We start from the raw sequence: 15,170 nt of genomic DNA, 5'->3' as shown, positions 1-15,170 counted from the left end.
AAGCTCAAATACGCATAATGAAGCCAATACAGTATGAGCTGCCTACCAGCCACGCTTGCTGCACTAGGCTTCTGGGAAAAAAGCAATCCACAGCCATTTCAGTGCGTGGCAAACTCAGACCAACACAGAACCACCACTGATTGGAACCTTTATATCTGCCATGTTTCTGATGCTTATGCAAAGGAAGTATCTGACAGAAGTATCAGCTTCCAGACCAACGCTGGAAGAAAACAGGATGCTTTGCCAACAGGCTTCAAAGACATCTTCACCTTTTTCCCTTGACTTTTGCAACCACAGCAAGATTCTTTTAGATTTAGTTTAGGTGTAATAAAAGTTTTAGATGAAAAGTACTACCTGCTCTGATTGCTGAATTTGCAGACTTTGAAGTTCTTTTCTCAAGGACGAATTTTCCATTCGCAGTGCCTTTGAAAGCAGACACACAGATAATGAAAGACTCATTTGTTGGGGAAAAAGGGTTAAGCTTGACAGAAAAGTCATTTCTTTTAGAAAAAGTGAAAGACTTTGAAAGCCTGAAAGAGACCCCCTCTGCAGCAGTTGGAGCCGAAGTATTCAATGGACTAATTATTCATTATGGACAACTCAGAGTGGATTTCAATCTATAGGAAGCTAGAGTCCAGGGAAACATCAAGGCGATGTGCTCACATCCTTGGCTGCTTAGTAACCCGACAGTTTGCTAGTGTGCAACCCCTCCCCAGTATAGGGGTGTCAGCAACGCACCTGGAATTTAGGGGCGTTAAGAAAGTGAGCATTCTTGGCTATGTCCAGGTAGACAGGACACAGCTTTCCAGCAAAAGTCAGCTGAAAACAGATCGGGATTTTTGTACTGGCTTTCCAGATTTCTCATCATTAGCTTCTTTATAAACAGAACAGGAAGGAAATACCTTTAGCATCACCCCAGAAGTGTCACTAGTTTATGATTCATTTAACCCTTCAGATTACCAACCAAGCAAAGAGATGCAGGAGCCCCATACTGCCGAATTTTTACAAAACACCCATTCCTAAAGACAGATTTATTGCAGATTAGGCCAATACAGCTCTGGAGATGTAGTCACTTTATTCCAAGAGACACCAGGTAAACATCCTAGCAAAATCTGCTCTAGACTAAGCAGAGAGAAGCACTTACCGTACACCATCAATGCTCATGCTTAGTCTATCTTACCAAAAAGGTTTTAACCTTGTCTTCACGAGATGCTTTTCCTATTCAAAGGGAATAATCTCAGACTGCACTATGAGCACTCAAACATACACTTTGTACAAAAGCACTTAATCTCTACTCCCCCATAAAAAGATAATATGAGAGATTTTACCTTCAGCTCCTCCTCTTTATTAGCCACCTGTATGAGTCCTGCCTCAAGCAGCTCTTCAACTGTCTTGATTTTATCATCCCTCTCTCTCATGCTGAGAAATCAAAAGTGATTATTAGGAAGAGAGTTAACCTTTGACAGCAGTTTAGCTATCAACAGTAACCCTGCTGCCAAGAAAACTAGATCTTTATTTTAGCCTGATTCAAAAGAAAAAAAGTTTCTTACCTTCTTTCCATCTGCTCTAACAAATCTTTGTTCGCCTATAAAAACACAATAAAGTGATCATTAATTGGATCAATAATGGTTTGGGATTTTAAAAACAGAAATAACTAGAGAGCATCAGCTTAACCAGCACCTTAGTTAGCACACTAATGCAGAATGGAAAATAAAATAGGGGCAGAATGTCCTCACGGCAAGCATCTAATATTGATGCAGGAAAGATGTCAGTCTTTCAGGGAAGGTACAGCTCCAGCCCAAATGCCTTGATGATTTTACACTGCTGGACTACAGGAGTTCTGGCGACAAGATGCTGAGGGACACAGGATCCCAATGATCCTAGGGAGTGTCAAGCACACCAAGCACTGTGCGGCATCTAATGCACAGCAGCCAGCTCAGTACCTGAAAAATCTGCCTCTTCTGAGCATTTAGTGAAACCACGAGCTCCACTTGCAGCTCACTCGGCAGAGCATTTATGATTTCTCAACAACACATTGTGAGAGACCAGACGAGAAACATAAGCCAGCTACCAAGAAAGATCAGCCCCGCTATTTCAGACAGGACACCAAATCAGCCAGACCCAGGGGAGTAAGGCTGCAAATCTGGTTCTCTGCCAGAAGAAAGGGAGCTACTCCAGACAGGGAGCTGCTGGCTAGCAGACACCAGTGCAGAAAAGGAAATAAGTTTCCTGTCCTGCAAGTCTTTTTCCAGTGTTTCAGGAAGTTTTCTCATTCCACAATGGTACAAAGTCAGGAGTGTTCACAAGAGCTGTCCCAGCCAACATTCACAAAGGAGATGGGGCTGAGCAACACAACAGCTTTGAACCTGCGGCACGCTGCCCGAGTACCAGTCAGACTGGCTGCAGTAGGTGTGCCACGGGCAAAAATATAGAAGAGGAGGGACAAAAAGATATCACGATGTACATAGTGTTCCCATTCCATGAGTTTGTTCTTTGGTTACTACTGATTTGAGAATTCATTCCAGGATGGAAGAAAACAAGCAGGGTAAAGATCTTACCCTGGTCTCCCCACAGCCCAGTAAGAGCCCTCTCCCCTGGAAGCGCTGGTTGCTCATGGGATTTTTTTATTCCAGAAAATTGCCATTAAAACTGGAAAGGGTTGCAGAAATAAGTTTTCACGTGTGTTAAGCTAGCATTCTTCAGGGGGGGTAAAATACAGACATTTCTAGACATCTTGACTAGGTCTAGGAGACAGCCACAACTGCCTGGAAGAGAAAAATACCTAAAAAGCAACAGGCTTTGACACAAACCAGTTCAACCCAGGGCCAGCTTAAGAAAAAAATACTGAAGTAGTTAAAAAGAACAGAAGATATTTGATACAACCTCAGCAAACACTGTCTATACCTGCTCAGACAGGACAGTCTGCAGCTTCTGAACTTCAGCTTGCAGAGTTGTGTTTTGATCCTTGAGAACCTGGAAGGAAATTTAAACATTCTATCAGTTCAGAACTGCAAACCCTAACTACAGCATTTTCATTTTGGCAACTAAATAATTAAATAGCACAGAAGTTGTTACAGTGAGTTCTTTGGAAGCTATAAGACTACAAAGAGTCCTTTTCCCTTCTTTCTTGCTTTTCTGTATTAATACTTTTGTCCTTATGTTCCCATGAGAAATTCAGCTGTTACCGTCTTCAATTCCCTGGCAGAGGATCAGACAGTACCAAGTGAGAGAGGCAAGAGAAGCCGCATTTTCCTCCTAAATCAGTATCAGCATCATGTCAAGATTTGATAGCTGCCTCTTACAAAACACTCATCTGGCAAAGCAAATGGTCTAGGATCACCTCTCTAGTTCTCTTCAGCTGCCTTTACACTGAGGACGCACAGCAAGGAACCAGCAGTCCAGCAGCAGAGAGGTTTGCACAGCTCCCACACTTTGGTCCGAGTGCAGGCTGGAAAGAGGCGAATCAGCAAGACAAACAGCCATACCGCGGTCCTTGTCTTCCCTCCAGCATTCCTGCCGCAGCCCTTAACAGACAGGCTGCCTGTCTGGATTCCTCATATATATTTTAAAATCTGCCTCTAATACTGCTTTTTGTTTTACAAAGTCTTTTTAAAGAATTGCTAGGTGCTTTACAAAAGTAAAAAGCAGAACACATGATCTATGCTTCAGACCCAAAGCCTTACAGGGACAACACAAGCAGGAAGGGACAGCAATGGTGAGGATTAAATGAATTATTCTGTTTTGAGCCCGGCTTTTCTCTCTTTCATGTGCATGGGAAAAAAGAGCATTTCCTCAGGTGGAAGCATGTAGTGCAGAGCTGGTCTGGCTTATGTTTGGGATCAAAGACAGGAGGAAGACAAGACTAGAAGGGCACACGATATTGATGCTGAGAGCACACTATGAATTTCCATAGTACCATGACAATATACTTGGTTGTTCCCTATTCACTCCCCAAGAACTGCTACAATTGCCTCCAGCTGATTTTTGCCATTATTTAGCACCAAGTTGGTTTCAGCACATAACCATCCACACCACCTCTAAGGCTTTTTTCCTGGGTAACAGTTACTACAGAAACCATCACTCTACAGAAGTTCAGATTACTCCTCCTTGTATTCCATTTTCACCACTTCACCTGCCATTTTCAAGTGTTCCACCTCCTCGGGAGCCCTGAGAGTGTCACTAACTTGAGAGTCAATGACTTACTCAAGCCTGCCACCTCTCCCCACTCTGCTTTCCGGGCTGTTTGTGCACCCGCTACCCAGCACATGCCCCACTGAAGATTCAGTTGATAGCTTTGTTCAGCTATCTAAAGTTGTACTTTGTTTCTTATTCTATTAATTGAGCAAACTTCTTCCCTCCTATTCTCTGACAGCTTAGAGAAACTATGGGACATTGCAAGGGACTCTCATCAAAACATCTTTGAAAGCGCCACTTTAATACGTGACCCAAATTTACTACCTCCTTGCTAACACCTTCAAAGAGCTCCAGGAGACTCATGAGGCATGGCTTCCCCTACAAAAGCCATGCTGCCTCTGCCGCTACCCACCTGCCCTGTTCCTCACCAGCAAACCTACCTTTGACATTATGAGATTCAGACTGAGTGACCTTTCACCAGAAGCATCGGAAAAGCAGCACTACCCAACAGGGTGCTTTAAAGGAGTTAAAAAGATGGAGTCATCACCTTTCTCAGGAAGCAGGTCTATTTCTAACAGCTGAAGTTCAGAAGAAAAAGCCTGAAGTGGCAGAGAGCAAGGAGGAGTTACGTTGCTCTCTACATACACCATCTAGAAACAAGTATCAGCTCTGCTGTGAAGACCCCAGATGTCAGCACTAAAAGCTTCGGCAATATAGCTGCATCCTTATGAGAAAAAGTTTGGAAGACGGTAGGAGAAAAAAAAGCATTTTTACACCTAACTTCGACAGAAAAAAAAGAAAAAAAAATCAAATAAAAAAAAAAGACCTGACAGCACAACACCACAAGCAACAAAGGCTCACACCAAGGCCCTGGAAGTCATATTAGAAGGTGGAATGCAGGAAACCCACAATAGCTTTTACTGAACAACCTCCTCTTCCAGATTTCAAAGACCTCGCTCTTCACAACTGCAGACACCACATTTAACTTGTGTTACCCCATCTCTTACTCTGCTGCACAGTCTGTTGCTACTATTGTGACATCCCACATTACTCTTGCCTTGCAGACAGAATACTGTAGTTTACCTTAACACCCAACAGTCAGTTCTATTTTACAAATCATCATTTAATTGTATGAACTGCTCCGCAACCTCCGAAGTCTGGAAAACTTATTGTAAATAAGCACAAGAATAGCTATTCTGTATCTCACCTTGAATTCTTCTTTTGTGTTTGAAATCTGAGCAAGTTCTTCTCGAAGCTGATCTTCAAGAGTTCTTATTTTGTCATCTTTGATGTGAATGCTGAGACACAGCAGAACAGTTAAACATGTTTCCTCATCCAAGTCTTACAAAAAGCATCAATTCAAAAGAACATAAAAGACTGACAAACATTGTTTATCAAATCCTAGAGCTATTTACCTTTTCTGCATCCTTTCCAGTTCATGTGCAGCAGCAGCCTAGATATAAAGAGGATTAACACAGATTTAGGATACATCACATGATTCAATCAACCTTTCATTCCACAATATTAAAAAGCTAGAACAAGTCATTTGGCCTCTCAGTGCATGACTCACCAGCAAGAGTGAAAGGGGTAAGCTCGTCTTCATGCACTTTTAAAACACCAATATATACCAGGCAAGCATGCAATTACGCAAAGGGAAGAAGACCTCGAAGACATTCATTTGACAACCAGGATTATCTCTAATTAAACACTGCACTTCTACCTCTGTAACGAACAGGCCACATAGCAGTAACAGCGGGAAAGCATTTTCTTTGGTTCTAAAAGACGACTATGGTGAGGCAGGGGGTTTTGTGTGCTTCTGGGTTTTTTAGAGGGATGTTTATGACCCTTGTACGCAAATGCCAGGACTGCACATTCAAGCACAGTTGTGTTCACTCCTGTGAAGTGTCCTGCACTCTGCATGCCTCCAAATCTAAACCAACCGAGCAGATTGCTTCAGTAACTTGGATATCCAAGTAAAAAAGATTTCGCTGGTGAAGGAAGGGTAAGAAGCAGGCTTCCCACCAGCTATATGAACTCCAGGGAATCGCATATTAGCCCGATTTGGTAGCCTCACACCTTTAATGTGCTTAAGCACAGCTAGCTTAAAGCCAACGAATCTGCATTTGCATTTATAACAAAATAGGTTGTGGGAAGAGAGCAAAATTAAATATTTAATGAAACAATTATTTTACCTGTTCATTTGTCAGAGCTTGTAACTTCTGTACTTCTGATTTCAGGGATAGGTTCATATTCTGTAAGACCTGAAGGAAGGAGAAAGAAATGTATTTGCACTTGGCATACAGTATTTCAGGTAAGTTCACTCTCCAGCACAAAGTATTTCAGGTTACTTTTTGAAGGACTCTAGAGGTAAAGGAAAGGAAAGGAAAAACCTCAAGCTTTCTTATCAACAGCTTCCCAGCATCAAGCATTGGCCTTGCCTAGAAAAGCAAAATCAGCAGACCTGTAGCTGAAAAGAGCTGTTTCTAGACCCAAAGGCAGCAGCCTTGCGCGCTTCATTTTGTACACGCAGCCAGCAAGCCTCCCCCTGTATCAGCTGGCATTTACACATGCTTTTATTATACCTTGAGCTCTTCCTCCTTGCTGGTTAAGTTGGCATGTTCATTGCCTAGCGAGTCTTCCATCTGCTTTATCTGTTTGTCCTTTTCCGCAATCCTGCACAAATAAGAAATGATGACGTATCAGTACTAAAAGGTCTTGGATGAAAGTGGTACATGAAGCATCAGGCTAAACACAAAATACACGCTGGCCCTTAAGTCCAGCTCCTACTCTAAATCCTGCTGACAGCACACTTTGGGTCCAAAAGCTTTTCCATCTGTTTTAAATATTGTTTGCTTGCCAAAAATTTATGAGACATTCTCTAGCTCTGAAACACAACAACTACCCCATCTCCCAAAGGGAAAAATCTCCTGGCACAGCCATATAGCCCAAATATTAACAATTCTCATGGTCACGCACATTCCTGCACACTGCGCTGATCCCTGCACATAGGCAGTGGTAAACAAGAGAGGAAACATTGCTTTCTGTGTAACATATAGAGCCACGTACAACAGACTCCAAACCTGAGGCCAGATACGGAAGGGAAATCCGCAGGAAGCGGTTTCCAAGCTCCCAAGTCAATCTCATGGTGAGAAGTTAAAAGCATAAATAGCAACATTTCCTTCACCAGTCTCTCCCATACACACTGCACGTGCGTGGAGGAACGGTGGCACACATTAAAAGCCAGTAACACCTCCCAAATACCAGAGGAAATGAATGCTCACACTTTGTGTAGTTCTTCTGCCAGGACTGAAGCTGAGGTCTGCAGAAGGAAAAAAAACAAATAGCTGAAAGTAAAGCAAGTCAAAGAATCATCATCTACAGTGAGCCAGGAATAGCATTTGTAAGATTTGTCTAGTTATTTTAAACTGGCACAGGACGCTTCCAACTATTTCCTGGCTAAGGAACATTGAAGGAATACCAGCACATACTAATGTCCCTTCCCCTTTGGCCTAAGGCAACATGAAGGGAAAAAATGAACCAGATTCAGACAAGCCACGGGGACCACCAGCACTTGTCTCCCAAGGATTAAGTGCTTTACAGGACACACTGCTGACAAACCACTCGAATTTAAAAAAAGAAAACGCTGCACAGTGTATCAAGACTTGTGTTAGGAACAGAAACAGACGCATAAAATCAGCAAGTGGCATTTTTTACCCCTGGAAAAAGCCTATTCCTACGTGGTCACCCACAACAGGGCAGGAGGGACCCATCACACTAGTTATCAAGGCACTAAGGGACCTTTGCAGACTGTTTCACATCCAGTTTGGTAGCAGCTGTGCAAAACTTCCATGTTCACTTGTGCTTCAGATACGTGGTTCTCCTTATCTAGCCTTACCTTCCCCCAAAATCCTGGATCTCGCAGAGCTTGTGCCCATGGGACCCTGTAGCAATTCCTATACTGCCTTATCCTGATACATCACAGAGAACAGCATCGGGGGGGATCAAAGGGAACGAATAGTTCCAGTCCCAGAGGGTCTCCTTAATGACCAAAACAGTTTCATCAACCCTGATGTCCAGAGCGGTATCCAGTCCTTCCCCCATGTGCAATTTTCACACCCACTATCCATGGTGGAAAAACAGCCCTGCATTTTCATGGCCAGTGGGGCTACATGGGGGAAGCGCACACCTCCTTCCAACAGCCTCCTTGTGTAACCCGGAGCTAAAAAGTAAAATCTCCCCAGGGACTTATTTTCAAAGCCCTTTTAAAGGACTGGGATGAGAGGATTAGGTCATGAAGATGCTGTAAATCCAGAGTGCCTCTTCCTTCGCTACTCTCCCCACCTAATGGGTTAAAGCACTTCAAGCAAAGCCAGATGATGCGTTTTCAGTCTGATGTCGAATTTAATCAAACTACATCAAGCACATCCGCGATTAAAAGAACGCAGCACCCAACTGCATAGGAACAGTCTCCACTTGTGCCCACAGAAGTTATGGCCTTTTGAGCTGACTTCTGTGACCTAGCTCTACGTGGAAGCAAGTTCAGTGACTCTGAGGTTTACAACAGAAATCGTTTCTCAAAGAAACTAGTCAAACTAAAATTTTAGAGATTAAAAGAACTGAGAAAGGCATTGCGCATGTTCGGTGGGGTTTTGGTGGGTTTTTTTTTTTTTCTGCACAAAAATCACCACTGGAATGAACAAACGTTTTATATGGGAGCTACCATAAGACACTGTTTTTCAACCTGATGCACAAGGGAAAAGCATGATCAGGTGGTTAACAGGAGAACTGCAAAAAGACCATAAACCACAAGACAGAATTGTACACATGCAAAGGTACAGGAAAACAAACATTCAAGAAGGTATTCTACCCTTTGGTTATAAATGAAAGCCACTACAGGAGGAAGTAAGTGCGTGTTTTCCCCCAAAAGGACAGCAGAAGCTTAAGTTTTAAACCAGTTTGAGAAACATTAGAAAAGAAGATGCTAACAAGTCTTTGCTTTCAGCATGACATAACTCATATCCAGCTACAAAAAAAACCCCTGACTTTCATTAAAAGTTCACAATTCATGACTACAAAAGGAAGTCTGAGAACATGCTGTACCTGGGCTGCCATTTGTGAATGAAACTTCTGAAGCTGAGCATTCAAAGCATCATTCTGCTCTATCAGCTCCTTGTAAGAGAGCACAGAAAGAAAAGCAGGCTGAGATCTGCAGCTAGTCAACTTTTGCTAGGATTAGCTCTTAGCCATGATTACGTTAGTAAGAACAGTTTAGCATTTACATGTCAGACACTTTTCAAAGATGCTATTTTTCTCCCCACTAAGATCAACCAGTTTGAGTGGAAGCATAAGAATCTGTTCTGTGTCAAGAGAAAAATATTCCCTGCCCCACCGTACGCCATTTGGTTTCCCTGAAGCCCTCAAGAGCTATGTCGACACTGCCTCTCACCACTTGATGCCAGGAGAAGAGAGATCACTCCAGAAGAGCTCACACAAACGTCAACGGTACACGGCTGCTCTTCCAGGGTGTTCCCCAGACCACAGCGTCATTTCATAGCTTGGGAAATTGCCTGCGTCAGCACATTTTTCTGACTTGCCTGGAGTGCTCCTCTGCTCTGAGATGGCCCCAGACCTCCTCACAGCACCGCACACAAGGTTGCACTTCATAAGTTGCCGGATGACAGACTGGCACACAGTTTTCTCATTCTTTAATCAGTGGGAAAGCTTTACTAAAGCAGCATTTCAAGGATATTACTGTGTTTCCATAGGCACAAAGTGAGAGGAAAAAGAAAACCAAACCCTTAAGATACTTGAGCAATACTACCTGCACCTGCATTTGCATGGAGTCCTCCGCAGTAGCTCTCTTTTGCTCAGCCTCCATTAACTGCAACATCCTCTGCTCCAGCTGCTGTTTTGACACCATTGTATCAGTAAGTTTACTGTGCAAGCTCTGGATTTCATTGTCTTTGGCCACAAGCTTATTCTGCACATCTGTAGCAGAAATGTCAGGATTTTAATTCAGAAGTAAATATTTAACTTTGGGGGAAATAATTTTCACTGTAAACAGGGAGGCTGATGAAAAGCCTCATTGCAGCAACCCGAGGTTCAGCTCTCTCATCAGCATTCAAACCAACTGGTATCACAACATACTATTTCCCCAGGGTGCTGAAGCAGTACTGACTTCACCAGAGCTTTATTTAAGCCATTTACTCAATAATGCCCTTTTGTACAGGTGGCAACAGCCAAACCACTGCAGTAAGCATTATTTGGGAATTTTGTGTTACATGCCTTGTTGCGCTGCTTCGTGTTCTGCTGTTCTTTTCCTGAGATAAGCCTGGATTTCTTCCCATCTTCTCTCTGCTTCCTGCTGCTGGACCTTCACATTGAACAGAGAGTTGATGAAAAGAAGTCTAACCTTTAATTTATTTTTTGAAACATTCAGAGTACATCTCTTCAGTGTTATTCCCAAAACAGATGGCACTGAAGTAAAATTGTTTCTTGTTTTCATTAGGGCACATCAGAGAGACAGAGTGCCCTGTAATCCTCCTCCTGGAGTAGTTTAGCCTATTAATTTGAAAGGCAAATTGCGAACAGGATTTCATTATAGGCTCTTAACAGGATAGTTTTTGTAATATGAAGGTGTAGCATCTTTGCCCTGCAAGTTCAGAATTAACACTAGAAGCCAGACTAGCGATGCATCACATAAATCTGCATCTAAAACATGTCTCAACTCTAGATACCAACTCTCCACCTGCAAAGGCTAGAGGCAGGGAGAACTTCTGGTAACTAGGGCTTAATTGCAAATACAAAAAAAGTGATGAGCATTCTCACTCGAAGACACAAGGTTTCTCTTCTGAAAAAAAGTATTAATACAAAAGACCTTTTCTTCCAAAGAAAAGGAATTAAGTGCATCCAGAAGCCAGTCCATTTACATTTTAACTCTTAAAAAAAAGTATATTTAAAAATGTAAAACATACATTAACGCAAAAGCATGTAGTTTCAAATAAAAATCACATAAGGTCAATGCTATCTGGATGAACTACTCCAAAATATCAAATCTTGCTGGAATTATATGCTCATAGAAAACAAAGTTCAACATCACTGGTTAAGCTTTTCAAAGATATTTACCTGGAAGGGTAAGTTTCACTTCATAGGGAGGTTTGTAATCACTCAAAACCCAGAGTACTGAACAAAAACATTAAATAAGCCCATAGGCTGGCTCAGCCTATCTGAAAATAGATCCTTGTGCATATAAAGACGACAGAGAGATTTAGTGGCCAGGGAAACAGCTAAAGCGATTCTCACATGCCTCACATCCTGCCCGAATCAGAACTTGGCTCAGATAAAGCCTCGAGCACAACTCAACAAGCAAAGAAAACCCAAATCACCTTGAGCTGAGCAACTGCCTGCTCTGCGTTCTTCTTCTGGAGCTCCTCTTGCTGCAACTTACTGCTCTTCTCTCCCAGCTCATTCACCAGCCTAGCATAATCCTGGCGCAGTTTGTTCAGTTCAGCCGACTGCCTAAAAATAAACATTTTCACAGCTTTTTTTTTTTTTTTGCTACAAGAAGCATAGGCCATAACAACAGCTACTCAAATATCAACACCAAGTCCTATATTTGCAGCCAGAGGGCTGTACTGGGTGGGTGTTTTTGTTTTTTTCTTCACACTGCTTCATCCTAGAAAAGGGATGAGAGTCAGGTACTGTTGGCCATCAGCACAGCAGCTACAACCCACTGAGTCAGAAACAAAAGGTCAGCAGTAAGCCACAAGCATCAGTTCCTTTAAAATGTCTGCAAGCTGATGGGCATAATTTGGACAGGCTTATATAAACTGAAGAGGTTCAGCATAAGGAAAGGTCTCGCATCGAAATTCACATTCCTTTCCTCTTCCCATAAAGGATTATTGATCTCAGACTTACTCAAGACTATTCCTCCTGGACTACTAATTGCATATATCATTTTGGACTATACGTTGACTGCTGGCCTTGACTTATCTATTAACTTATGAAGGTATCTGATGCACTCTCTCACTTAAGGAGAGAAGATGCATTTGTATAGCCCAAGGGAAGAATTTTAAAAGGCTCCCCTTTGTGTCTAAGCAAATAAAAAGCATTTTATTTTTATCTTAAGTTTCCCTGAACTAAGGATTTTTCAAGAAAACTGTCTAAGAGATAACGATGCTTCATTTCTACAAACAGGACACCTAAATCAGGGTACCAGTACCCTTCTCCGAGCACACGTTATATCAACCCGCCCCAGCAGGACACATGCAGGGAGCAGAACACACCTCTGCTGAGCTGCGCTCGGCAGCGCAGAAGCTGTTAACAGAAAGGTCCTTATAGAAGCAGCATCTCTGCAAAAACAGCATAGCCAGAAAAGGAAGATACTGAGCCCTTTCCAAGTCCTGAGAATGGTTTTGACATTCTAGTCTCCAGCAGTAACAAATATCTGAGAGCATATAAAGTGTTGGTTTTGCTTTCTATAGGCAGAAGCCCACTGGCAGCAATTCACCCGTCTGACTACACACCTTACCGGAGCGCTCAGCTTTTACCACAATATACACAATCCTCTCTGCCAGCTCAGGGGCAGCTTAAGTCATAACTCACAAAAGACAAAACCTTGAGATGTCTTTTTGCTTCTCCAAACGTTTGCAACACCAGCAGACAAATCCAAGTGCCGCCCCAGCGGTATCATTAACTGCAGGGTGTTGATATTTTTTTCTTATTGCAAGACCAATTTATAAGTTTAGAGCTGCTGTTCTCCCAAGAAACCAGCATCAGCACCTCTCCCCTAAAGCCCCAGGGGAAAGAATTCATACCCTGCCAAAAAACACCAACTGTGGCTGAGCACTTCTGCACTTCTTTCTGCTAAAGCCTCGGCACCCACTCTCTAAAAGCTCAGGCTTCAAATTGATAGAAGACAATAATCTGTTTTGAAAGCCTTGGCTCAATGCAAATACAAATAGCTACCTCCCCAGACCAAAATAACTGTGTTCCTAGTTTAACCACAAATTCAGAGACAGCCAAGGAGATGGAAACGAAAGGAGCAGAAGCCAGAACAATTCTTCAGAGAAGGCTTAAAAATACACAGAGCTCCGAGTAGCCGCTAACATACTTGCTCTCCATTTGATTGGTAGAAGTACTGACAGCATCTCTCAGGATACCATTTTCCTGCTTCAGGTGGCTTATTTCTGCCTCCATCTGCTCACGGAGTTGCTGGAACTGATGGGGAAGAAAAAATCAATTCCAAAAAAGATTAAACTAAGGAGAAATAAAAAACTAACTGGATTTTTTGGGAGAGGGGCACCTTTACGTCCTTCCTCCCACACCCACCCTTAAACTAAACTATGCAACTCAGACCCTCTTGCTCAAATTAAAGCACCAGTTTCCTTTTATACCAGTGTATCAACCTATTTATCAAGGCAACCTTTTTTGTTTGTTTGTTTAAAAACTACACAAGTGTTACTTAGGATACCAATTGCTCAGCTATATAACTTTAGATACTTGTCAATAACTGGATATCAATATATTACTTTTCCAAAGGGAAATAAAATAAATGCACTGTGAATTAAACACTAGAAGTTTACAAAGCTTTTAAGCAAAGCCGAAAAAGTATAAAATAACTAACAATACACAGATTATATTATGCATATTGCAAAAGGCTAGTTCTCATCTAATATCCTGAAGTCAAGATTGTGAAACAGATTCTTTAGTTAGGCAATAGTATGCTTCAACTGCATTTCCAACACTGTTTGAAAATGTGGCAGAGGAAATCCCTGATAACCTAAGGCTGCTTCATAATAGTGCAAACAAAATCAAAAGACAGGATTCAAAGGTGAAAAATGGACTCTGCATATGCAGGCGACAGCAGAGCTGTTCTTACAGCCCAACAGCCTGCTTTGAAAATCCTCTCAAGCACATAGAGCTCTAATACTTTCTTCCTCTCCCAGTGCCAGTTTGTAGATAGGGCTGACACCATTTCCAAGACCCAGTTTCATCAAATGGCTGACTCACCAGTGAGGATCTTGTATATAAAAAAATCCAAACAAATGTTTGCGTAACAACCACAGCAGGAGATAGCAGTCCCTTGTAGGGCAGCCACCTCCAATTCAGCACCAACACATAACAAGCTGGTCCTTGGATGTTTGTTGGGGAGTTCTCTTGCTCCCCCCCCCCGCCTTCCCCCCTTTTTTTTTAATGCCAACAGATATACAAGATGCCAACAAGCAAGGCCACAAGCACCATATAACTGGAAGCTTGGACAATTAAGTTTCAGCTTCTCTGCAATGCTACAGCACATCAGCAGGGGGAGCAGAACCAGAGCACTGGTTCCTCTGCACAGCCTTTCTCCAGCTTTGCCTGCCACCACAGCGTCTGCAAAACCAGTTGTGCCCAGATCTCCTTCACTCCTCCCAGCCAGCTGTAAGACCCTCTCAACATACGGTTGTCTGTATAGGTTCAAATGAAGTTGTCTCTGCTCTGGAGAAGATAGTTCTGCTCCAAAACTGCATAGATGCTACCCTCCAAAGTGCCAAGACAGAAAATAAAGTATTAAAGCTGAAAAGTTCACATGCTCGGCTTTATGCTGTGACATTTATATTGGAAAAAATACTAGAGTGTCAAATCGAAGCACCAGTCAAGTTGGTGTAAGAGGGGCCATTTTTCTGAGAAAACTTTAAGTCAAACTTTTTAATCTGATAAAACAAACTCTTCTGAGGTCACTCCATTATAATGCAACTTCAGGAGAGAGTAACAAGGGTCTTAAAATGCAAGTGTCTGCCCTTCAAATATTTGCAGCAAAGCATTCTCCTAGGCAATGATATTTCTTGTATATTATGCTATAGTGTCATTCTGTACTATAATTTTTAAAAAATGAGATTTATCAGCTGGTAAATGATCATCAGCACTAGTGGCTCTCAAGTTGAGTATTGCAGTTAGATTTTACACTTAAATTGAATAACATTTCAGCAGAATACCATAAAGCAAAAGTATCTAAGATCAGAGACCATCTGCCTAGGTAGCACTGGTCTTTTACAGAC

The 15,170-nt window shown here is 42.3% G+C and overlaps 1 protein-coding gene across 1 annotated transcript in view; it reads right to left on the bottom strand.

Annotated features, from left to right (window-relative positions):
* KTN1 (kinectin 1) overlaps positions 1-15,170 on the bottom strand; it is a 78,132-nt gene that overhangs the window by 26,976 nt on the left and 35,986 nt on the right. Inside the window, exons 8-21 of the mRNA XM_075150800.1 lie at positions 13,247-13,353; positions 11,520-11,652; positions 10,420-10,507; positions 9,956-10,122; positions 9,235-9,303; positions 7,416-7,453; positions 6,717-6,807; positions 6,327-6,395; positions 5,550-5,587; positions 5,342-5,432; positions 2,905-2,973; positions 1,551-1,585; positions 1,329-1,419; positions 355-423 (exon numbers count right to left, since the gene is read on the bottom strand). Of these exons, the coding sequence (XP_075006901.1) occupies positions 355-423; positions 1,329-1,419; positions 1,551-1,585; positions 2,905-2,973; positions 5,342-5,432; positions 5,550-5,587; positions 6,327-6,395; positions 6,717-6,807; positions 7,416-7,453; positions 9,235-9,303; positions 9,956-10,122; positions 10,420-10,507; positions 11,520-11,652; positions 13,247-13,353 (1,155 nt within the window). The remainder of the gene's footprint in view (positions 1-354; positions 424-1,328; positions 1,420-1,550; positions 1,586-2,904; positions 2,974-5,341; positions 5,433-5,549; positions 5,588-6,326; positions 6,396-6,716; positions 6,808-7,415; positions 7,454-9,234; positions 9,304-9,955; positions 10,123-10,419; positions 10,508-11,519; positions 11,653-13,246; positions 13,354-15,170) is intronic.

Source organism: Calonectris borealis, chromosome 5, assembly GCF_964195595.1.
Source record: "Calonectris borealis chromosome 5, bCalBor7.hap1.2, whole genome shotgun sequence".
Taxonomy (NCBI): domain Eukaryota; kingdom Metazoa; phylum Chordata; class Aves; order Procellariiformes; family Procellariidae; genus Calonectris; species Calonectris borealis.
The sequence above is the reverse complement of the archived record's forward strand: the minus strand, read 5'-3'. Positions and strand labels throughout refer to the sequence as shown.